Here is a 25,468-nt window from a genome sequence, read left to right as displayed (position 1 = left end):
TTTGGATTTTAGCTATTCTAGTGGGTGTACAGTGCCTCGTTGTGGTTTTAATCTGCATTTTCCTGAGAATAATGTTTAACATTTGTGCTAAATTTTGATTATACATATACCTATTTTTCAATTGTAACAATGTAATAGTCTCTGGGAAATATCTTTATTATAACTTTTATTTCTGTATTTCTATATTATTTTATGAGGAATATCATACAATTTGAACTCTACAAGCCGCAGAAAATGATCAGTTTATGGAACTAAGTCCGACTGCCAGGTAAAACTTAACTATGGTATGGTATTTACAGTTTGTGTTGACTAAAATAAGCTCCCAGCACCTCTACTGCCACCATCTGGTAACATTAAAAACAAATAAAAGTATAGAAAACTATACAATTCTGGGTCAGCCAAAGTCAAATTTCCAATGCAACTCTTTCTTACACACAGATCTTTGAAACTATAGAATGCATTCAAACTGATTTGTTCTTTAGTTTTCCTTTTAAATAAACTATATTACAAAAGTGTCAAATAGCAAAATATTTTAATTTTCTCAAATTCAGGGAAGATGCTTTATGAAGTACCTGCTTTTCGATTTGTTCCAAGACCTCTGGCAAATTACCTTAGAACTCTGTAGGTATCCTGAGGATAACTGAACTGTTTCCTAACTTAAAAAAATGTTTTCGATGTTTTTAGTCTCTTACTGTACAACGTCAAATAGTCGCTGGGTTATGCAATAATTGCCCTCTGCATACTCACAAACGTTAACTCCAGTCCTTGTTTGTCTCCCTCCCCGCCTAAAAAGCTACCAGGTCACATGCTGGCGGATACGCAGTGGCGGAAACCTAGCGGTGACAGGGAAGGACAGCCCTCTGCCTACTGATCTGCAGGTTTCTCCTCCAGTTTGCTCTTACACCGGGGTCCTCCGCCCGGACCTTAGCCCATTCATTTGATGGTTCTCTCCCAGTTCGTTCTTCCACTGGGTCCCTTGCTCAGCACTACCCAAAATAACTATCAGCTCAGCGCCTGCTGCGCAGCCGCTCCCCGCTCCCGCCCCGTGGGGCTGCACCCGCCAAGGCCCCGGGACGGGTCCGCGATCACGGTCGCGGCCCCTGGGGTCCCCGAGGGGCTTCTCCGCACTGAGGCAGGCGGAACTGAGCGGGACTCTGAAGTGGCTCCCCTCCTAATGTCCCCTCGCGCCTGAGCAGCTCCGGTCCCGCCAGCGCAAGGTGCGGGTACCAGGGCCATGACCGCCCAGAGACCGCCACCCCCAGGACCGCCGCCCACCCGAAGCCCCTGGACGACCCCGCCGCTTACCGGCTTCGGCCCGTGGGGTGCCGGGCAGAAGAGGCGTGCGGTCCGTACTCTCCTCGCCATCGTTCCGGGCCAGGTCTCGAACTGGGGACCTCATGACGCCTACGTGGAGCAGGTGTCCTCGCCACCTGGCAGAGAAGGGCGCGCCGGCCCGACAGCCCGAACCCCCCGGGCCAAGCTGGCCGGACCGGGCGGGGCGGGGACGTTGGCACCGCCCTGTGGCCACGTCTTGTCCCCGCGGTCCCGCCCAGAAGTGGCCGCGCCGACTCCGCCCCCGCCGCCATCTTAGGTGTGGGCAACTGTGGCGTGGGTTGGACTAGGGAAGCGGAGTTCCGGGAGCTCTGGCAGGATTGGCGCAGTGAGCTCGTCCCGCCGGTCTACGCTTGCCGGGGAGCCGGTGTTCAGACGACAGTCTCCCGCTCCTGCACCCCCTTGTAAAGTGCAGGGGCCGCCTTTCCCGCAGGGAGGATGAGTGGGAGCTTGCGGGCGGGCAGTGGGGACTAGAATTGCACGTAATTATGGGGAGGGCTTCGCCCGAACTAGGGAAGTGGGTGGTGTGCATTTCATAATTTGACATTCAGTTGTTAGCACTCAGTTGCCATACTGTTAGCAACCTTTGTACGATCTACCCCGTGACTGTGACGGCATATTGTCCCTAAAATAGTTTTTTTCCCCCCACAGACAGGGTCTTGCTCTGTTGCCCAAGCTGGAATGCAGTGGCGCAATCACAGCTCACCGCAACCTCGAACTCCTGGACTCAAGCGATTCTCTTCAGCGCCCCCAAGTAGCTGGGACTACAGGCGCATGCCACCACGTATGGCTAATTTTGTTTTTATTTTTGTAGAGGCGAGGTCTCCTTGTATTGCCCAGGCTTGGTTTCGAACTCCTGGGCTCAAGCAATCATCCTCGGCCTCCCAAAGTGCGGGGATTACAGGAGTGAGCCACAGCTCCCGGCTCTAAAATAGCTTTGAGGTGGAAAAACAGCAATGGAAATTTGTTGTGTCCTATGATATTGCTGGTTTTATAGGTAAAAATAATCAACATAGGTAGTTTCATATGGTTCGACCTATGGAATCCTCTGATGTATGTGTGCATATTATATCTCCACGATAGAATTTGGATTGTGCTAGCATTTGCGGACTCTGAGAAAGTGAAACTAAGAAAACCCAGCTTGCCTTGGCAGGGCAGATCTGGAGCCGCTAATAAAGGCTATCTCTGTGGAGGTAGAAAATAAGATGTAGATACTCTCAGAGAGTTTGGTGTAGACAGGGAAGACCCGCAAGCCACTAATTCAGTAAACCAGGTTAGAAGCTTAGTGAGGTCCACGTGGGAACAAAGGGAAGGGTCCTTTACCTAGAAGGGAGGGCGAGGATTTCTGTAGGCGTTCCAGATCGGTAAATGCTAGGAAAGTTCTCAAGTTAAAGCAGCAAATCAAGCCTTGTTTCTGAGTTACTGAATTACCATGTAGATTTTTACTCTCTAAGGGTTGTAGAAAAGTGCCATTTTCAAACTTGATTATGCAGAGTCACCTGGCAAATCCTTTTAAAATGTAGATTCAGATTAGGCAGATCTGGTGTGATGGTTAATTTTATGTGTTAACTTCCTGGATGTCTTTAGATGAGGTTAACACTAAAATCACTGAACTTTGGGTAAAGATGGCTCCCTTCCATAATCTGGGTGGGCTTCATTCAATCAATTGAAGGCCTGTCTAGAATAAAAAATCCGACTTCCCCACTTCTCTTCCGTAAGCAAGGGAGACTTCTCCAGCAGAGTGTCCTCAGACTTGATCTGCACCATAGGTCCTGGGTCTCCAGGCATGTGCACCATCATCTGTTTTGGGTCTGGAGTCGGCCAGCCTCTATTGTGAAAGCCAAAACTTTATTACCCAAACTACCCAATTGGGGTTATTTCTCTGAGAAGCCTGTACATCTGGGATGGGCCTGAGATTCTGTATTGCTAACAAGCTTCCAGGTGACCAAGGTTATAGATAACTTGGGCCAGGGAATACAGGTTGCAGCAGACTTGACAGACTTCAAACCAGAGGAATTCTTTTTTTAAATATTTTTTATTTTAGAAATTTTGGGTTTACATAAACATTGCAAAGATAGTACAGTAAGTTCTCCATACCCTTTGCTCAGTTTGAACTATTATTAAGATCTTACATTAGTATCATGCATATGTCATAACTAATGAGCCAGTGTAGATAATTATTAACTGAAGTTCATACTTAATTTGAATTTCTTTAATTTTTACCTAATATCCTTTTTCGGTCCCAGGATCTCATCCAGGATGCCACATTACATGTCTCCTTAGGCTTCTCTAGATTGACAATTCCTGACTTTCATTGCTTTTGCTGACCTTGACAGTTTTGTAGAGTAGTAGGTTTTGTAGAAAGTGTCTTAATTTGGGTTGTCGAATTTTTTTTGAGAAGTGTTCTCCCTCTGTCATCCAGACTGGAGTGCAGTGGCACAATCTCGGCTCACTGCAACCTCTGCCTCCCAGGGTCAAGTGATTCTCCTGCCTCAGCCTCCCGAGTAGCTGGGACTGTAAGTGCGTGCCACCACTCTTGGCTAATTTTTTGTATTTTTAGTAGAGATGGATTTTCACCATGTTAGCCAAGATGGTCTCCATCTCCTGACCTCGTGATCCAACCGCCTCGGCCTCCCAAAGTGCTGGGATTTACAGGCGTGAGCCACCGTCCCCGGCCTGAATGTTTTTCTTATAATTAGACTGGGGTTATGGATTTTTGAGAGAAAGGTCATAGAGGTAAAGGGCCAGTCTCATCTTGTAATGTCAAGGGAATGTGCTGTCAACGTATTTATCACTGATGATTATCACTAGTGATGTTAAGCCTCATCACATGCCTGAGGTGGTGTTTGTCAGGTGTTTTCACTGTGAAGTTAACTCTTTTTCCCCAGCCTTTTCTCTTTGGGAGGAAATCAGTATGTGCAGCCTTCACTTAAGGGGTGGGGAGTTATCTATACTCCACCAGTTTGAGGGGCAGGATTCTTGGCTCAGTGGAACCTCCACCTCTCAGGTTGAAGCGATTCTCCTGCCTCAGCCTCCCGAGTAGCTGGGACTACAGGGGTGTGCCACCATGCCCGGCTAATTTTTGTGTTTTTAGTAGAGATGGGGTTTTGCCATGTTGGCCAGGCTGGTCTCAAACTCCTGACCTCAGGTGATCTACCCGCCTTGGCCTCCCACTTACAGGCATGAGCCACTGCGCCCGGCCTCGTATTTATTCTTTAGTTGATACTTTTCCTTATCAGCACTTTAGGCCAGCACTGTTCAGTAGAAATATAATGCAAGCCATAGATGTAATTTTAAATTTTCTAGTAGCCACATTAAAAAAATAAAGCAAAACAAAATGGGGAAATTAATTGTGTAACATGCATTTTTAACCCAATGTATCAGTTCAACATGTAATCAATATAAAATGATTAATGAGATAAACTCTTTTTTTGGTAGTAATTTTTTTTTTTTTTTTTTTTTGAGATGGAGTCTCGCTCTGTTGCCCAGGCTGGAGTGAAATGGCATGATCTTGGCTCACTGCAACCTCCACCTCCTGGGTTCAAGCAATTTTCCTGCCCCAGCCTCCTGAGTAGCTGGGATTACAGGTGCCCACCATCACACCTGGCTAATTTTTGTATTTTTAGGAGAGACGGGGTTTCACTATGTTGACCAGGCTGGTCTCGAACTCCTGACTTCAGGCCATCTGCCCGACTCGGCCTCCCAAAGTGTTGGGATTACAGGCGTGAGCCACCATGCCTGGCCTGGTACTAAATTTTTGAAACCTAGTGTGTATTTTATATCTGCAGCACATCTCCATTAGGACCAGCCACATTTCAAATGCTCAATAGCCACATTGTGTCTGGGTCTACCATATGGGACAGCATAGTTCTAGACCATGTGAGGACTTACACTCTCTGTCTCCCCCATCCCCCATCCTATCTTTGGATGGGAAAGGAACACCTTTTGGATAGAGTATCTAGTTCAAAAGCCTCTAGCTGTTTTTCTCAGTTTCTTCTTCTCTTAGATAAAGATAATAATAGAAACATTTTCATAGGGGTGTTGTAAGAATTAGATGATTAAATAAGATAATGCATGTAAATTACAGTACTATACCTGGTGGGTATTGTACTGTAATTATTATATTTCAATATATGTTAGCCATTAGTATTTTTTTTTGAGACGGAGTTTCACTCTTGTTACCCAGGCTGGAGTGCAATGGTGTGATCTCGGCTCACTGCAACCTCCTTCTCCTGGGTTCAAGCGAATCTCCTGCCTCAGCCTCCTGAGTTGCTGAGATTACAGGAGCCCGCCACCTGCCCAGCTAATTTTTGTTATTTTTAATAGAGACAGGGTTTCAGCATGTTGGCCAGGCTGATCTTGAACTCCTGACCTCAGATAATCCGCTCACCTCGGCCTCTCAAAGTGTTGGGATTACAGGCGTGAGCCACCGTGCTTGGCTGCCATTAACATTTTTTTAGAGTTAAATTTGCTTTGCAAAATGAGTTTACCTATCTTAGCAACAACTAGTTTGATTTTAATTATACCTCTTTTAGGATACATATCATTTTCTGTATGGAATTTTATAGTTGGTAGTTGATTGTTTAATGTTTTAGTTTCCCTTTGTTTAATGTTTTAGTTTCCTTTTATAACTGTAGGTTTCCTAGGAGCTGGAACCAAGTCTTATTTATTTTTTGCAACCTGAGCAGATCCTAATTCTCGTCCTTTCACTGTGTTCATTGTGTTTCACAGTGCCTTATCATATTGGCCTTAGTGAAATTTTCAAGTATGTAGGAATATATGCGGAATAAAAAGTTAAATGGAGGAGCAGATATTTAAATCACCAATTTAGTAATTAATTACTTTTTGAGACAGAGTCTCACTGTGTTGTCTAGGCTGGAGTGCAGTCATGCAATCACTGCTCACTGCAGCCTCCACCTCCAGGGTTCAAGCAATTCTGCCTCAGCCTCCTGAGTAACTGGGATTACAGGCACCTGCCGCCACAACTGGCTAATTTCTGTATTTTCAGTCAAGACAGGTTTCACCGTGTTGGCCAGGCTGGGCTCGAACTCCCGATCTCAAGTGATCCGCCTGCCTTAGTCTCCCAAAGTACTGGGATTAGAGGCATGAGCCACTGTGCCCAGCCTGAACCATTAATTTAGACTTGATAAACTTGGTGAAGGAATTTTTTGGTGAACAGTATGGTTCTATAAAATAACCCTTTTATGCCAGGCGCGGTGGCTCACGCCTGTAATCCCAGTACTTTGGGAGGCCGAGGTGGGTGGATCACCTGAGGTCAGGAGTTCAAGACCAGCCTGACCAACATGGATAAACCCCGTCTCTACTAAAAATACAAAATTAGCTGAGTGTGGTGGCACATGCCTGTAATCGCAGCTACTCGGGAGGCTGAGGCAGGAGAATCACTTGAACCCAGGAGGCAGAGGTTGCTGTGAGCCAAGATCGTGCCATTGCACTCCAGCCTGGGCAACAAGAGCAAAACTCTGTCTCAAAAATAAAATTTTAAAAAAAAAATCCTTTTTTAAATACCAGCTTTTCCTCTAAAATAAATTATAATAAATTATAAAGATTATTGGCCAAGCGTGGTGGCTCATGCCTGTAATGCCAGCACTTTGGGGGGCAGAGGTGGGAGGATTGCTTGAGCCCAGGAGTTCAAGACCAGCCTGGACAACAAAGCAAGACCCCCATCTCTATAAAACAAACAAACAAAAACCTAAAAGAAAAAACTGGTCGGGCGTGGTGGCTCACGCCTGTAATCTCAGCACTTTGGGAGGCTGAGATGGGCAGATCACCTGAGGTCAGGAGTTCGAGACCAGCCTGGCCAACATGGTGAAACTCCATCTCTATTGAAAATACAAAAATTAGCTGGGCATGGTGGTGGGTGCCTATAATTTCAACTATTTGGGCTCAAGCAATCCGCCTGCCTTGGTCTCCCAAATTGCTGGGATTACAGTCATGAGCCATGGTGCTCGGCCTATTACCGCTTTTAAAAACCTTTCAATAGTAGCTTTTTGCTTAGATATTCACATTTTTTATTGTGCATCCCATCACTAAACATTTTAAATATGCACTGATAAGGGCAGGACGAGATATCTTTCCTCACACATTGTATGGGGCATGGCTGACACTCGTATAACAAAAGGTTAACAAGATCAGATAACAGATAACAAATTTAATCAAAGTTTTATGTGATATGGGAGCTTCAGAAATGAAGCTTCAGTGACCCAGGGCAAACTCTCTCTTTTTGTGCTTGGGTTCAGTGAAGAATGGAGAGCTGTGTAGAAATGTGATTGAATAAAAGAGTATGATCTAGTGGCAACAGACTGAGCATGGGGAAACGCAGCAAAGCTTGTCAGTTCAAAATCTTAGTCTCTGTGTAGCATTCTTTCCTCCTGGATATTGGACAGGGTGACTCTGGAATGAAGGCCTTCAAGGGAGAAAGGAGAAGTGACCTTTCTAGGTTTTATCACTTGCTTTAGGGGAAAGGGGTTCTAGTTTCTATGACCTGCCTTGGAGAAGAAGAATCGGGTTTATATTACTCAGTTTGAAGAAGAAAGAGAACCGGGAGACAGGAGGGCAGGAGAAGGTCAGAGAGACCTTGTTTCTGAGATTGCTTCTGAGGCTTCCCAATCTCCTTTAGTTCAAAGTACTCAGCATGCCAAAGTGCCATACTTTGGGGTATCTTTTTCTGAGCCACAACATTTCCAATATGTATATATTTTTCTATGAAGTACACACACATTATAAACACTCAACATAACACTTAAAATTAAAAAGGATGAATTGCAGACTATTGATAATCATAATATATAAGGAACTCAAACAACTCAATGGCAAAACCCACAAATAATCCAATTTATTTTTTTTATTTTTATTTTATTTTATTTTATTTTTGAGACGGAGTCTTGCTCTGTCACCCAGGCTGGAGTGCAGTGGCCAGATCTCCGCTCACTTCAAGCTCCGCCTCCCGGGTTCACGCCATTCTCCTGCCTCAGCCTCCCGAGTAGCTGGGACTACAGGCGCCCGCCACCTCGCTCGGCTAGTTTTTTGTATTTTTTAGTAGATACGGGGTTTCACTGTGTTAGCCAGGATGGTCTCAATCTCCTGACCTCGTGATCCGCCCGTCTCGGCCTCCCAAAGTGCTGGGATTACAGGCTTGAGCCACCGTGCCCGGCCAATAATCCAATTTAAAAATAGGCAAAAGACTTGAATAGACATTTTTCAAAAAGAACACATACAAGTGACCAGCAGGTATATTAAAAAATGCTCAGTATCACTAATTGTTAGGGAAATGCATACCAAAACCACAATGAGATATCATCTCACCCTATTTAGAATGGCTATTACAAAAATACAAAAAAAAATGACAAATTCTGGTGATGATGCAGGGAAAGAGGAATGCTTGTACACTGTTGGTGGGAGTGTAAAGTAGTACAGCCATTATGGAAAACAGTATGTAAGTTCCTCAAATAACTAAAAATAGAACTATCATATGATCTGGCAGTCCCATTGCTAGGTATATATCTAAAAGAGAGGAAATCAGTATATTGGAGAGGTATCTCCACTCCCATGTTTATCATAGCTCAGCTCTAGTCTCAGTAGCCAAGATATGAAATCAACCTGTGTCCATCAACAGATGAATGGATAAAGAAAATGTGGTATGTATATACAATGGAATATTATTCAGCCATAGAGAAGAATAAAATCCTGTCATTTGCAGCAACATGGATGGTACTGAGGGTCATTATGTTAAGTGAAATAAGCCAGGCACAGAAAGGCAAATTCATATGTTCTTATTCATATATGAGAGCTAAAAAAGTGGATCTCATGGAGGCAGAGAATTGAATAGTGGTTACCAGAGGTTGGGAAGGGTAGGGAGAAGGGGGGATGAAGAGAAGTTGGTTAATGGGCACAAAAATACAGTTAAATAGAAGCAATAAATTCTAGTATTCAATAGTATCGTAAGGAGACTATAGTTAAGAAAAATTTATTATATATTTCACAATAGCTGGAAGAGAATTGGAATGATCCTCACACAAAGAAGAGATAAGTGTTTGAGGTGATGGATATTCCAATTACACTGATTTGATCATTACACATTGTATACAGGTATCAGAATATCATATGTATCCCCAAAATATGTATAACCATTATATAGTAATGAAAAGCTCATCTAAATAATTAAAAAGGATGAGAAAATATATAAATGTTCTGATTTTTTTTCTGGATCATTTGCACATGCTCTTGGGTGAGTGCACCCCACTTTGGAGATCATTGTCTGGAAGATAAAATCAAAATTCTTTGGTATAGATCACAAGGCATTTACAAACTGGCTGCAGCTGACATTTCCAGTCCCATCTTCCACAACTGCGGCCACCTGCTCTGTGCTGCACACGTTGTTCTATTCATCTTCATACATACCATGTTTTCCTTGTGTTGTTTCCTCCACTGTTTGCTTCTTTTGTGTATGGTAAGTTCTTATTTGTCCTTTGAGGCTAAAAGATAACCTTTTATTTAATGATTCCTTGATAATCTCTCTCTTACTCTGTGCTCTTATGTATATTGTACACACCTTTGTTATAGTATACTGTGTTAAAGTTACCTAAGGCAGTTGAATAGTATGTGAGTCATTCCTTGAGAGCAGGAATCTTGACTGACTTATTTTTCATTTCCTGCTTTAAGCAGAGACAAGTATTTATGGAGCTCCATATTATCTGTAAGGCACTGTCCTGGTTGCTATGGGAGTATACACTGTCAGTGGAGCAGATAGATATACAAAATGTGTAAGTATGGTTTCTGCTTTCAAGGAGCATATAAGTGAAAGGCACTTTGAAGGAAATATTTCTTAAAACTGTGCAAGTGAAATACGGAGTATTTTCCTAACAGTTATGGAAGTCAGAGGACATATTTTTGTATCTATTTTCTATTAAGCAAGTGCCATATGATTAATGTATTCCAGAAGAAGAGGGATTAATATTTTTAGCAAAGGGTTTCAATAATGGAATCTGGACATACTTTCCCATATCCTATTTCCTCTAAGCAGCTGTACTGTCAGATGTCCTCAGATAGTGTTCAAAATATAATCGAAATAGGAGAGGCATTTTTGCATAGTTTTCTGTTTATCTTATGGCATGCACTCATTGTTTTTATAGCAGAATTTGGATTTCCTCAGTGCTTTTCAGCTTAACAATTGGGTAGTTCTTGTGACATACCCACAGAGACATGAGTGTGATTATAACCATTTTAAAGAGGAAAACTAACAGATGGCAACTGAATGAAGTGATTTATCCGAGGTTAGCGACAGCCACTGTTACAATTCAGATTTATTGCCTTTCATAGTATTCAAATTCTAGGTGGTGCTTCTTCATAATTGTCTTAATTTTGTACATGTTGTATGTTATTTTTGCATCTTAAAATTGGAGCACAATTTCACTTAGTCTTGGAAGTCATTTCAATGATAAGTATATAATATGTGATCAATTGCTGATTACAAATTATGTGGCATTTTCTTTGTCAATTTCAGTTACTTGCTTTAGGGGAGCTGAAAACACAGTCACTGTAAATATATATATATATATAAACACATATATTTATATATAAAAAAATATATAAACACATTATATATATACACACACACATACACACACATACACATTTGTAATGTTACATCTGTGAAAAGCTTGGAAGAGAGCAATCTTTCAAATTTAAACACATTGAACAATGTAAAAAGACTTGTCACAGTTTTCTCTCTCTCTTTTTTTTTTTTTTGAGATGGAGTCTCACTGTGTTGCCCAGGCTGGAGTGCAGTGATGTGATCTCGGCTCACTGCAACCCCCACCCACTGGGTTCAAGCGATTCTCCTACCTCAGCCTTCTGAGTAGCTGGGATTACAGGTGCCTGCCACCACACCCAGCTAATTTTTGTATTTTTAGTAGAGACGGGGTTTCACCATCTTGGTCAAGCTGGTCTTGAACTCCTGACCTCATGATCCACCTGCCTTGGCCTGCCAAGGTGCTGGGATTACAGGTGTGAGCCACCACACCCGACCAGTTTTATCTTTTTGACTCCAGAGAATTTGAAATAAATCAAAATTTTCAGGTATTGTAAAATATTAGGGGAGCAGATAGAAAATCAGCTGGTAGAATCACACAAGGAACAGAATGACCTTTAGACATGAGCTAAAAGTGCATGCAAAGCAAGTAAAAATTGCAAGACTCAGGCAGATTAAAAGATTAAGGTTCAAATCTATTCTTTTAAGTAATATGTGAAGCCAAAGAGGGCTGTTGAGTCAGCCTTTCCTGTTAATCGTTTTTGGTCCGAAATCTTTTCACACATCATATATTCATATTTTCTGACCAAGGAAATATACAGGGGCTCAGAAACTAATTGCTGTTGTTTTATAACAGGGAAAAGTCTCAGAATCAATGGAACTAAAAAACTGCTACAATGAAGTATAACTGATATATGAAAATTGCACTATTTAATGTAGACAATTTGATGAGTCTAGACATATACCCACATCTCTGAAACCATCACAATTGAGGTCGTAGACACATACAGCACCTTCAAAAGTTTCCGTATGCCTTTTTGGTTTCTTCTGGTTGTTGTGAGAACACCTAACATGAGATCTACCCTATTAACTTTTTAAGTGCACAGTACAGTATTACTAACTGTAGGCACTGTGTTGTACAACAGATCTCTAGAATTTATTCACATTGCATAACAAGTTTTGTAGATACTAAACAAAAAGTCCCTATTTCCTCCCCCTCTAACCCTGGCAAGTTCATTCTATTTTTTGCTTCTATATGTTTGACTATTTTAAATACCTCATACAAGTGGAATCATGCAGCATTTGAACTTCTGTGTGTGGCTCATTTCACTAAACATAATGTTTTCCAGGTTCATTTCATGTTGTCACAAATGACAGTATTGCCGTCTTTTTAAAAGCTGAGTAATATTCCATAGTATGAATATACCAGATTTTCTTTACCCATTCATCTGTAGATGAAAACTTGAGTTGTTTCCATGTCTTGGCTATTGTGAGTAATGCTACAATGAATATGAGGAGTGCAAGTATCTCTTCAAGACACTGATTTCAATTCTTTTAGATATATACGCGGAAATGGGATTGTTGGATCATACGGTAGTTCTATTTTTAATTTTGTGAGGAACCTCTAAACTGTTTTCCATAGTGGCTGCATGATTTTATGTAACTACCCTAAGCATACAAGGGTTCCCTTTTCTCCACAGCCTTGCCAACACTTGTTACCTTTTGTTTCTTTGATAATAGCCACCCTAACAGGTGTCAGATAATATCTTGTTGTGGTTTTGATTTGCATTTCTCTGATGATTAGTGATGTTGAGCATGTTTTCAAATATCTGTTGGCCATTTATATGTCTTCTTTTCAGAAATGCCTATTCAAGTCCCTTGTCTACTTTTTAATAGGATTATTTAGGGTTTTTTTGCTACTTACATATTTTTGGTATTAACCGTTTGTTAAATGTATAGTTTGCAAATATTTTTTCCCATTCAGTAGGTTGTCCTTTCTCTCTGTTGTTTCCTTTGCTATGTAGGAGCTTTTTAGTTTGATGTAGTCCTACTTGTCTAGTTTTGCTTTTGGCTTTGTTGTCTGTGCATTTGGTGTCATATCCAAGAAATCATTGCCAAGACTCTGTATTTCTATGTTTTTTTCTAGGAGTTTTACAGTCCTGTTTTTTTTTTTAGTGCATTGCCCTAAGGAAATGGGATGGGTGGTTTCTGGCAGTCTGATGACTGCGAGATTGGGAGAATGTACACAACCCTGAAATTACTCCTCTAGGAGAAGGGAGGAATGAATGTGCACATCATAAGAAACTATTTATTTATTTATTCTTTAAGCACCGAGTATCACTCAGGACATAGAAAACATTTGAGAGGCTCCTGGGATCTCTAGCCTGGCCTATTGGTAAAGGTCTTTCTCCGCTGAAGCCAGTCCATAAATCAATGGATTTTGATATTTCATGTTAAAACATCATCACAACCTACCAATTAATACAATTATAGCTCTTTTTCTGATAAATATATTCTTTGAGTTTTATATAAATTCAATAATATTTAAGATGACACAGTAGAGTTTATGATGTATAGAGAAGCTGTGATTAAATCTTTTGAAAAGAAATAGCTGGATTTTCATTTTTTAGGTGTTCTTTTAATAGGGCACATTTATACTGGTTTTTCCATTCAGTAATTTCAGTAAAACGAGAAATGTAGTCATGCTTAGTTTATCTTTATTTTTTTTTAATGAAAATATTTAATACTTCACTGGCAAGTATCTAGAGCAGAGCAATAGTTTATCTATTTAATTGAATTCCTCATGAATAAAAATTGTAACCTTATAAGTCAGTAGCCATAATGCTAATGAATCAGAATAGTTAAGTTCAATCCTGTCTATTTAAAAAAAATTCCATCAGAATTGGTTTTATCAGTTGGTGAAATGACTCTAATCCCTATTGATAGGCTTCTTTGTGGAAATAAACAAACACAAAGACCCCAAAGAGCAAATACCCAACAACAGAAAACCAAAACTTAATCTACAGAATGTGATTGATTGATGTACTCCCTAAACCCCAAATAAAAGCCAACAGCAATAAGTAGATAATTAAGTACGCTGTGTGGTGACATCCTTACATATAAAGGAAAGCACAAGGCTGAGGTGAGAGGATTCCATGAGGCCAGGACTTCAATGCTGCAGTGAGCCATGATTGTGCCAGCCTGCCAGTTGGGGCAACACAGTGAGACCTGGCATCTAAAAATAAAAAATAACAATAAAGGGATGCACTTCAGCTAGGTCTGTTTTAACTTGTGAGTATAAAATAATGAGATATGTGAAGGAGAGAGATCTAAGAATTAGTTAAGACAGTTCTAGAACAAAAGTTCTAACAGTATTTTGAAGGATAGGACAATTGAGAAAAGGCATTTAATCTGTTAAATTTGCATTCTCTTTTACATTAATTTGTGTTTATTTGAAAAAAATTTAATAGCTCTATTGCTTTATCATTACATGATTGTCTCTCATGTAGCAAGATTGCCAGCTTGGCCATTGTGATGTCAAGAGAGGCAGACCCGGTACAACACTTTTCGTGGAGAAGAGCCTTGGTGAGTTAATAAGGTAATGATAATGCCTTTTATGGGGACAGCAGGGTTGCTTTTGTTTTTCCTGGAAAAAAATCATGGGTGGACTGTGGGGAGGACTTTTACCTGAAGGAGAAGAGATGATCATAGTAAAGCCAGAAACTAAGGTTATTGATATGGTTTGGCTCTGTGTTCCCATCCAAATCTCATCTTGTAGCTCCCATAATTCCCATGTGTTGTGTGAGGGACCTGGTGAGAGATAATTGAATCGTGGGGGCAGATCTTTCTTGTGCTGTTCAAGTGATAGTGAATGAATCTCATGAGATCTGATGGTTTTAAAAGTGAGAGGTACCCTGCACAAGCTCTCTTCTCTTGCCTGCTGCCATGTGAGATGTGCCTTTCACCTTCTGCCATGATTATGAGGCTTCCCCAGCCACGTGGAACTGTTAAGTCCAATAAACCTCTTTCTTTTGTAAACTGCCCAGTCTCAGGTGTGTCTTTATCAACAGTGTGAAAATGGACTAATACAGTTATTAACTTCTTAATAACTCTGTGGCAACTGTGCTTGCAAGCTAAAATTCACATGAAAAGAATATACCTGCCACTGCTTTGGTCCAATGTAATAAGAAGCAAAAGAAAATGAATACTCAGTGCCTGGTATGTGTCAGACACCACAGTAAGAAGTTACACATGTTATTTAACTCTCTAGCATCCAGTGTTTAGTATCTTAAATTTTTTTTTTTTCTTTTTTTTTTTGAGACAGAGTCTCGCTCTGTTGCACAGGCTGGAGTGCAGCGGTGTGCTCTTGGCTCACTGCAGCCTCTGCCTCCTGGGTTCAAGCGATTCTCCTGCCTCAGTTTCCTGAGTAGCTGGGATTACAGGCATGCACCACCACGCCTGGCTCATTTTTGTATTTTTAGTAGAGACGGGGCCTCTCCATGTTGATCAGGCTGGTCTCAAACTCCTGACCTTGTGATCTGCCCACCTCAGCCTCCCAAAGTGCTGGGATTACAGGCGTGAGCCATTGTGCCTGGGCTCCCCCCCAAAAAAATTTAACTGAAGTAGAGATGGGGTCTCACTATGTTGTCCAGGGTGGTCTTGAACTCGTGGGCTCAAGAGATCTGCCAGCCTCAGCCTCCCAAAGTGCTGAAATTACAGGTGTGAGCCACGGCACCCAGCTATGTTTGGTATCTTTATACTCATTATATAGTTGAGAAAATCTGACATCAGAGAGAGTAACCTGCTTAAGCGCAGGAGTTAGAATGTGTGTCAGGCTTCCTCCAGATCCCATGCTTTTTCCATGCTGAGTTCCAGTAGATCATTTATGTATTCCTCATGCACAGGGAGGTAAAGATGGTAGAATGGGAGATAGATGGAACAAATTTGGCAAAATAATCTATAGTAGTTGATTATCTTATTCTTTGCCTGGTGTAGATTTGAAATTTTTCATAATGAAAAGGTTCTTTAAGGAATATACCATTTTTAAAGGATGGTGCTGATCTGTTTCCTCATGACAGTAGGGTATAAGAAATGGAATTAGAATATTGTCTAGGTTTCCAAATCACCACCTGTTGCACAACAATGAAGAGGGACAGGGTGGGGATGACTGGGTTTTAACTAAGTAATAATTGGAATTCCCTTTGAAGACTTGTGTTGTATTGACCATTGAATCCAAAGGTAGGATAATTTCCTTAAAACTTTATTATAGCATTCAATGTATACATTCCCATGCCTAAGTAATCAGAAATAAACCAATGAGAAACAATGACTCTGAGATAGAACTGAAGCTATCATTGCAAGTCCTTTCAAGCCTGGGCAACATGGTGAAACCCTGTCTGTACTAAAAATACAAAAAATTAGCCAGGGTGCACACCTACAGTTGCAGCTACTCGGGAGGCTGAGGTGGGATGATGGTTTGAGCCCTAGAGGCAGAAGTTGCATGAGTCCAGATTGTGCCACTGCAGTCCAGCCAGGGCGGAAAAAAAAGGAAGTCCATCCCTTCCAAGCTTTATAAAGTTATGATAGCATTAATTTCCTTAAACCAGTGTCATAACATTTAATTCACTCATTCCTATGCCTAAATAATCAGAAAATGTCAACAACGAAAACACTCACTCTGAGACATAATTGAAACTATCAAAATAATGTCGGCCAACTGAGCTTTGCCAGAATGGTTGGAATCATACGGTATGTAGTCTTTTCAGATTGGCTTCTTTCATTAACAATAAGCATTTAAGGTCCCTTCATATTGTTTCATTGTTTGATAACCATTTATTTTCTTTTTCTTTTTTTTTTTTTTTTTTTTTGAGACGGAGTCTTGTTCTGTCACCCAGGCTGGAGTGCAGTGGCACCGTTTCTCACTGAAACCTCCGCTTCCTGGGTTCAAGCAATTCTTCTGCTTCAGCCTCCTGAGCAGCTGGGATTACAGGTGTTTGCTATCACAACCGGCTAATTTTTGTATTTTTAGTTGAATTGGGGTTTCACCATGTTGGCCTGCTGGTCTCCAATTCCTGACCTCAGGTGATCTGCCTGTCTGGGTCTCCCAAAGAGTGCTGGGATTACAGGCATGAGCCATCATCCCTGGCCTGGGGTGACAGTTTTTGTATAATTTGATTTATGTCAACTGAAGGGATTAAAAAAAAAGTGTCTGGCCAATAAAGAGGTAAAGCTAGTCAAGATCTACCAAGTAGTGACTCTTTCTTTCTTTTTTTTTTTTTGAGATAGAGGCTCTCTCTGTCTCCTAGGCTGGAGTGCAATGGCATGATCTCGGCACACTGCAGCCTCCCACAGGGTTTCACCACGTTGGCCAGGCTGGTCTCAAACTCCTGACCTCAAATGATCCACCGACCTCGGCCTCCCAAAGTGCTGGGATTACAGACATGAGCCACTTGAGGTCAGGAGTTCAAGACCAGCCTGGTCAACATGGTGAAACCCCGCCTCTGCTAAAAATACAAAAAATTAGGCCGGATGGCACGGCAGTGACTCATGCCTGTAATCCCAGCACTTTGGGAGGTTGAGGTGGGCAGATCACAATGTCAGGAGTTTGAGACCAGCCTGACCAATATGGTGAAACCCCGCCTCTACTAAAAATACAAAAATTAGCCGGGCATGATGGCATATGCCTGTAATCCCAGCTACTCAGGAGGCTGAGGCAGGAGAATTGCTTGAACCTGGGAGGCAGAGGCTGCAGTGAGCAAAGGTTGCACCACTGCACTCCAGCCTGGGTGACAGAACAGGACCCCATTAAAAAAAAAAAAGAAAAAAAAATTAGCCAGGCATGGTGGCACATGCCTGTAATCCCAGTTACTCCAGAGGCTGAGGCAAGAGAGTAACTTGAACCCAGGAGGCGAGGCTACAGTGAGCCAAGTTTGCGCCACTGCACTCCAGCCTGGGTGACAGAGTGAGACTCCATTTCAAATAAATAAATAAATAAATAAACCAAAAACTAGCCAGGCATGGTAGTGCTTGCCTGTAATCCCGGCTACTCGGAAGGCTGAAGTGAGAGAATCACTTAAACCTTGAAGGTCAAGGTTGCAGTAAGCCAAGATGATGCCACTGCATTCCAACCTGGGCAACAGAGCGAGACCCTGTCTTAAGAAAAAAAACAAAAGAATTACTTTTTGGCTGGGCATGGTGGCTTATGCCTGTAATTTCAGCACTTTGAGAGGCCAAGGCAGGCAGATCACCTGAGGTCAAGGGTTCGAGACCAGCCTGGCCAACATGGTGAAACCCTGTCTCTACTCAAAATACAAAAATTAGCCAGGTGTGATGGTACACACCTGTAATCCCAGCTAGTAGGGAGGCTGACGCAGGAGAATAGCTTGAACCTAGGAGGCGGAGGTTGCAGTGATCTGAGATTGTGCCACTGCTCTCCAGCCTGAGCAACAGAGCAAGACTCAGTCTGAAAAAAAAATTACATTTTTTTTTTTTTTTTTTTTTTTTTTTACAATTAGGAGCATCTTAGTTTTATCAATAACTGTATTACCATTGTCACACTGTGCTCTGGTATGAATGTTTATGTCCCTCCACCCACTACCTCAAATTTGTATGTTGAAACCTAATCACCAATATGGTGGTATTAGGAGGTGGAGCCTTTTGGAGGTGATTAGGTCATGAGGGCAGAGTCCTCATGAATGAGATTAGTGCCCTCATAAAAGAGGCCCCAAGAGAACTGCCTTGCCCCTTCTACCATGTGAAGACACAGCAAGGAAGTATTATCTATGAACTAGGAAAGGGTCCTTACCAGACACTGAATCCACTAGTACCTTGATCTTGGACTTCCCAGCCTCCAGAACTATAAGAAATAAATTTCTGTGTTTGTGACTATTTTGTTACAGCAGCCTGAATGGACTAAGAAACATTGTTACAGACATATCTTTTTTTTTTTTTAATTTTGAAATGGAGTCTCACTCTGTCACTCAGGCTATAGTGCAGTGGTGTGATCTTTGCTCACTACAAACTCGATCTCCTGGACTCAAGCGATTCTCCTCTCTCAGCCTCCCAAGTAGCTGGGATTACAAGTGTGCATCACCTTGCCCAGCTAATTTTTGTATTTTTTATAGAGACAGGGTTTCACCATGTTGGCCAGGTTGGTGTATATATATGCATATATGTATATACATGTATGCACATGTAAAATTTATATATATATAATTTTTAAATTTTAAATGTATAGAGATGGGGTCTTGCTATATTGATCAGGCTGGTCTTGAGTTCCTGGCCTCAAGCGATCCTCCCATCTCGGCTTGCCAAAGTGTTGGGACTACAGGTGCAAGCCACTGCTGCTGGTTTGTAACAGAAATATATGTTCTCTTTCCCTTGATTTTACCCAGTAATCATTAACTCTGAGACACGAGAAAAGGATGAGGCTATGTGGGGTTCATGTAGTATCTCCAATAATATGTTGCATCAACTTTCTTGACCACTAGGTGGCAGGCTGGTGCAGAATGGCAGCTGCTAGGGAACCTGGACAGTGTTCTGACTGAGTTCTATGGACACTGGCATGATGATGACCATCTGCAGCAGGCTTTTCCTGTATTCAGAATGTAAAATGTAGATGAACTCAAGTGTCTGTCACCTTATGGACCTTCAGCCCCAACTGCTATTCTTCATTTCTGCTTAGACCTTCATACACAAAAAACTAAGTGTCTTATTGAGGAAAATTATTATCTTAATGTTATTCCAGGGGTCCTTAGATAGACATCTGGAATGAAGAGGGGTCACACTCTAAAATTTTGAGTCATTTCTGAAAACCCATATAAACATGTAACAAAGATTAAAAAACAAAACAAAACAAAACACCAAAGAATCCAGAAGTGGTGATGGGAATTGTAAAGAATGTATTAACTACAGTCCCTGGAGAGACACTGCAGCCCAAGAGAATTATCTTCACTTTTCACTGTTTATGAGAAGTCAAAGGTTTCAGGGTGAATTGGCTTTTAGGGGTCCTTCCTTGGTGAGGTGAGGATCCAGATCTTTTCTCTTCCACTTTACTCTTTTCTCCTTTGTAATGGTATTACCTCCAGTATTGGGAGGGGGAGGCCAGTGTCTCAGCCAAAATAAAGAAACTTTTGCTCTTAAGCTCTTTAGATTGAACAAACTCCATTTTGGAGACTGACAAATTGATCTGCCATAAATGACCTCCATGGGAGTGACGTTGTTGTCAGGTTGAGCTACTGCCTCTGGTGCTTGAATCTTTCCAGACTCTCCCCTTCCCTCCCTCCTTCCACCCCAGCTCTTGTCTTTCATGGCCTGACTTCTGGTTCCAGTGCTAGCCTTTCCCCCTGAGGTGAGCTATTTTATATCCTTGCTCAGTATTCCAAAGTTGCCTTGTTAGTCCTGTTGCTGTGTTATTGATGAGGCTTTATGACTGGCACCTGAACTTCTTACTTATCCTACTCTTCTGTTTTGAGACTCTTAGTGCTATTCACACTCAAAGTGTATTCACACTTTTACTTTTTTCATTTCCCTGTGGTTGCTTTATGGAAACAAATTAATAGAAAATTCAAGAGAGCCATGCGTGGTGGCTCACGCCTGTAATCCTAGCACTTTGAGAAGCCGAAGCAGGCAGATTGCTTGAGCTCAGGAGTTTGAGACCAGCCTGGGCAATATGGTGAAACCCTGTCTCTACTAAAAATACAAAAAATTAGCCAGGCATGGTGGCTCATTCCTATAGTCCCAGCTACTTGGGAGGCTAAGGTGGGAGGATTGCTTAAGCCCAGGAGTTTGAAGCTACAGTGAGCTGTGATTGTGCCACTTCACTCCAGCCTGGGTGACAAAGCAAGACCCTGTCTCAAAAAAAAAAAAAAAAAAAAAAAAGAAAGAAAATTCAAGAGGCTTTACAGACATACTTTTAGGAACTTATAAGAGTTCAGTGAAGAGTTCAGTAGGGTTGTTGAATACAAGCCCAAAATGCAAAAAATCTTGTATATCACCAATAACCCATCAGGTAATGAAATAAAATAAAATGCACCATTTATGATAACGTTAGGTCTATAAATCTAACACAGGATACGTAGACATTTATGGAGTAAAGTATGAAATATTATTGTAGTACACAAAAACATCAATATGGAACTATACCACGCTCATGTATAGGAACATTCAGTTTCATAAAGGTGTTGATTCTAAGTTAATCTACAAGTTAAATGGAAACATCATGGCAATAAAAATGCCATCACACTTTTCCCTCTGGAACTAGACAGACTAAAATTCAAATGGAGAAGTAATAGTCTAAGAACAGTCAAAAACAATTCTGAAAGAGAACTAAGGGTAGAGATTTGCCTATTAGATATCAAAACCTAACACAAAGTTATATTAGTTAAAGCATGAGGTGTTTGGCCCAGTGATAGACAAATAAATCAATGGAATAGAAATGAGAACTTGCAGATAGACTGAAGGATACATGGCAAATTGATATACATGTAGTATATTAGTTATCTCTTTCTATGAGTAATAGAAAACTCAAAGTTGCAATGGCTTAAACAAGATAGATGTTTATTTCTCTGACAAGAAGTCCAGAGGAGGGTGGGGGAGTGATGACTTATGCCTGTAATCCCAGCACTTTGGGAGGCCGAGGCGGGCAGATCACTTGAGCTCTGGAGTTTGGGACCAAGCTGGGCAACATGGTGAAACCCTGTCTCTACAAAAAACACAAAACATTAACTGGGCGTACTAGCAGGCACCTGTGGTTTCAGCTACTTGGGAAGCTGAGGTGGGAGGATTGCTTGAGCCCAGGGGGCAGAGATTGCAGTCAGCTGAGATCACCCCACTGCACTCCAGCCTGGGCAACACAGCCAGACCCTAGTTTTTTTTTTGTTTTTTGTTTTTTTTTTTAAAGAAAAAGAAAAAGAAAAAGAAAAAAGAAGTCCGGAGGAACCAGGCGTGATGTCTTACACCTGTAATCCCAATGCTTTGGGAAGCCGAGGTGCAATTGCTTCAGCTCAGGAGTTCAAGACCAGCCTGGGTAACACAGTGAGACCTTGTCTCTACTAAAAATAAACAAGGTTATTCAGGTGTGGTGGCATGTAGTCCCCATGGGCAGGCTGAGGTGGGAGGATCACTTGAGCCCAGGAGTTCGAGGCTGCAGTGAACTATGATCCAGCCATTACACTCCAGCCTGAGTGACAGAGCCAGACACTTCAAAAAGAAAAAAAAAAGAACTCCAGAGGAATCAGGGACTTAGACTTCTATCATTGGGCATCCTTTTCTTTTTTACTTTTACTTTTTTTTTTTTTTTTTGAGACGGAGTTTCACTCTTGTTGCCCAGGCTGGAATGTAGTAGTGCGATCTCGGCTTACTCCAACCTCCACCTTCCAGTTCAAACAATTCTCCTGCCTCAGTCTCCCAAGTAGCTGGGATTACACGTGCATGCCACACCCAGCTAATTTTTGTATTTTTAGTAGAGACAGGTTTCGCCATGTTGACCAGGCTGGTCTTGAACTCCTGACCTCATGTGATCCCCACGCCTCGACTTCCCAAAGTGCTGGGATTACAGGCATGAGCCACTGCGCCCGGCTGGCATGGCCTCCTTTTCTAAACTCAACTGCTGGTTCTAGATGGCTGCTCCAGCTCCAGCCTCCATGTCTGTATTCCACTAGAAGGAAAGAGGGAAAGAAAGGGAAAAGAAATGCCTCCTCCCTTTGGGGACATTTCCCAGAGGATGCACACACTATTTTCACTAACAACTCCGTGGCCACACTCAGCTGCAAGTAAGACTGGGAAATGTAGTTAATTTTGGGTGCCCATGTTTCCAGCTAAAAATTCTTTTACTATTTTTAGAGCTGAGCCTGGGAGGGTGAGCAGAAGTGAAAATGTGGCAAGTGTGTGAAAGACACAGGCTCAGGGCGAGTCCTGAAGTGGGGACTGCATGGCAAAGCAAGTCCAGCCAGGATGGATGAGATAATGTCAGAACTGAGTCTGACGAAGTATATTTTGCTTGTAGAATGTCATGTGAAAAGTAAAGGAATCACCATTGTTAATATAAGTTTTGGAGAAAAAAAGTTATATTCCAAAAGTTTTTAGAGCCCACTTCTAAAGGTTTCTGCAGTTTACAATTAAAATGTCCTTAATCCTGTACCCTTGGATAATTAAAAAAAAAGTTTAATATTTTATCAAGCAGGGAAAGGCAGCATTTCATATTTTAATACTAGCAACAATAGAGAAAACAAATGAGAAAAAAATAGAGAAAACAAATGAGAGAAAAATCATAGATGTTTTTCTTTTCTTTTTTTTTGAGATGGAGTCTCCCTTTGTTGTCTAGGCTGGAGTGCAGTGACATAATCTCAGCTCACTGCAACCTCTGCCTCCTGGGTTCAAATGATTCTCGTGCCTCAGCCTTTGAGTAGCTGGGATTATAAGCACGAGCCACCACGCCCAGCTAATTTTTGTGTTTTTAGTAGAGATGGGGTTTCACCATGTTGGCCAGGCTGGTCTCGAACTCCTGACTATAGGTGATCTGCCTCCCTTGGCCTCCCAAAGTGCTGGGAATACAGGCATGAGTCACCACACCTGGGTATAGATGTTTTTCAGTGTGGTTTTGGTGAACCACATTTTACGTGGAAAGTTTATGATAGTGTTTTGTTTTAGAGGAAAATAAAACTATACGTGGCTGATAAAGGATTCAGCCCAAGATCTGGGGCAGGTAACCTAAGAAAGTAAAGCCAAGACCACAAACCCAGAGATATGAGTGAATTTGTGATTCATTTCTATTTGGTTTGTTGCCATTTCAAGCCATTTTTATATTTCTACGACTATTTTCTAAATATATTACATGCAGATTTATGTACATGTATTATTTTTTATTCTTTTTCTTTATACAATTCCTTTTTGAAGAAATCTGATTTGCTAGAAGTTCAACAGGCAAACACATTTTTGCATAAGGAGGTAAATATAATCTTTTAACAGCCGTTGAAGCTTGATTGATGATACCTTTGACTAAAATGTGCCAGTGGAAGGGCGTGGCATACTTGAAAGAAAAGTATTTAAGAGTAGGTGCGGAAATTGCCCCTAGGCAAAGACGGCTTAACCTTGGTAGAAATCACTGACCTGAAGGGTGTGTTTGTTGTATTTTGTGGGGGCAGACAGGATGTGAAAAATGAGCTTTTGTGTTCTGGATGAGCAGTGAAAGGGCAGTGGCTGCAGAGAGAGCTTTGAGGCAATGGTAGACTCTCCATGCAGCTGGCCAATCTTACCCAAAGGGAGAGTCCTCTGGGGGAAAGGTCCATGCCTGAAAGTCTAGCACTTAGTCAGGAGGTCCTTCCTGCAAAGAGATGAATTGATGGGGAAGAGGGCCCAGTCCAGGGCTGCTACAGCTGCTTTATTGTGCACTTAGTGATCCAGTGTTTTCTACCTCTCATTCCAATCTTCCCTTCTTGGGTGTCATTCATCTTCTGAGTTTCAAAGCATGGTGCCTGGGTTCTGGGCAGGACAAAAGTGGAAGAGCCAAAGGCTGGTTCCCTTGAGGTGGTGTCTCCATTCAGGAAGAGAATGCTTTCTCTTCAGTCTTCATTTTACATCTCTTTGTCAAGGATTACCATACATGGACACGTCTAGCTGGATTGAGCCTAGAAAGTTGCCTATTTTAGCTTTCCAGACTCTGGCAAAGGAATACACAGCAGAAGGAAGGAGTGGATAGCTTTTTAGTGCCCCATCTGCAGTGCTCCCTCGTAAGACAAGTTGGTAGTTACATAGGAAGTGTCTGAAAACCAAAAGTCCATTTAAATCCATGGCTTCGTTCCATCCTCTCTTTTTTACCCCAGTGATATTGAGGTGTAATTGACAAAATTTTATATATTTAAGGAATACAATGTGATGTATGTGATGTTTGATATAAATTGTGGAATAATGACCATAAGCAAGCTAATTATAACATCCATCACCTTACAGTTACCATTTGTGTGTGTGTGTGTGTGTATGTGGTGAGAACATTTAAGATCCACTCTTTAAGCCAAAGCATATTTCAAGAATACAATACAGTATTATTGTATTAGTCTGTTTTCATGCTCCTGATAAAGATACACCAAGACTGGGTAATTACAACAGTAAAAAGGGCTTAATGGACTTACAGTTCCATGTAACTAAGGAGGTCTCACAATCATGGTGGGAGGCAAGGAGGAGCAAGTCATGTCTTTCACGGATGGCAGCAGGCAAAGAGAGAGCTTGTGCAGGGAAACTTCCACTTTTTTTTTTTTTTTTTCTGAGATGGAGTTTCGCTTTTGTCACCAAGGCTGGAGTGTAATGGTGCAATCTGGGCTCACTGCAACCTTCACCTTCCGGGTTCAAGTGATTCTCCTGTCTCAGCCTCCTGAGTAGCTGGGATTACAGGTGCACACCACCACGCCTGGCTAATTTTTATATTTTTAGTAGAGACAGGGTTTCACCATGTTGGCCAGGCTGGTCTCAAACTCCTGACCTCAGGTGATCTGCCCACCTTAGCCTCCCAAAGTGCTGGGATTACAGGCCTGAGCCACCACAACTGGCTGGAAACTCCGATTTTAAAAACCATCAGATCTCATGAGACTTATTCAC

At 41.8% G+C, this 25,468-nt stretch overlaps 1 protein-coding gene across 2 annotated transcripts in view; it reads right to left on the bottom strand.

Annotated features, from left to right (window-relative positions):
• Positions 1–1,519, bottom strand: part of SLC17A5 (solute carrier family 17 member 5) — a 60,076-nt gene extending 58,557 nt beyond the window's left edge. Inside the window, exon 1 of one of the 2 annotated variants that reach the window (XM_009205537.4) lies at positions 1,306–1,519. In XM_009205537.4, coding sequence (XP_009203801.1) covers positions 1,306–1,365 — 60 coding nt within the window. In that variant the 5' untranslated portion in view covers positions 1,366–1,519. 2 annotated transcript variants of the gene reach the window in all.
• Positions 1,520–25,468: the final 23,949 nt, after the last annotated feature.

This window comes from Papio anubis, chromosome 6, assembly GCF_008728515.1.
Source record: "Papio anubis isolate 15944 chromosome 6, Panubis1.0, whole genome shotgun sequence".
Lineage (NCBI taxonomy): Eukaryota > Metazoa > Chordata > Mammalia > Primates > Cercopithecidae > Papio > Papio anubis.
Note: the sequence above shows the minus strand (reverse complement) of the source record. Positions and strands in the feature narration are given on the sequence as shown.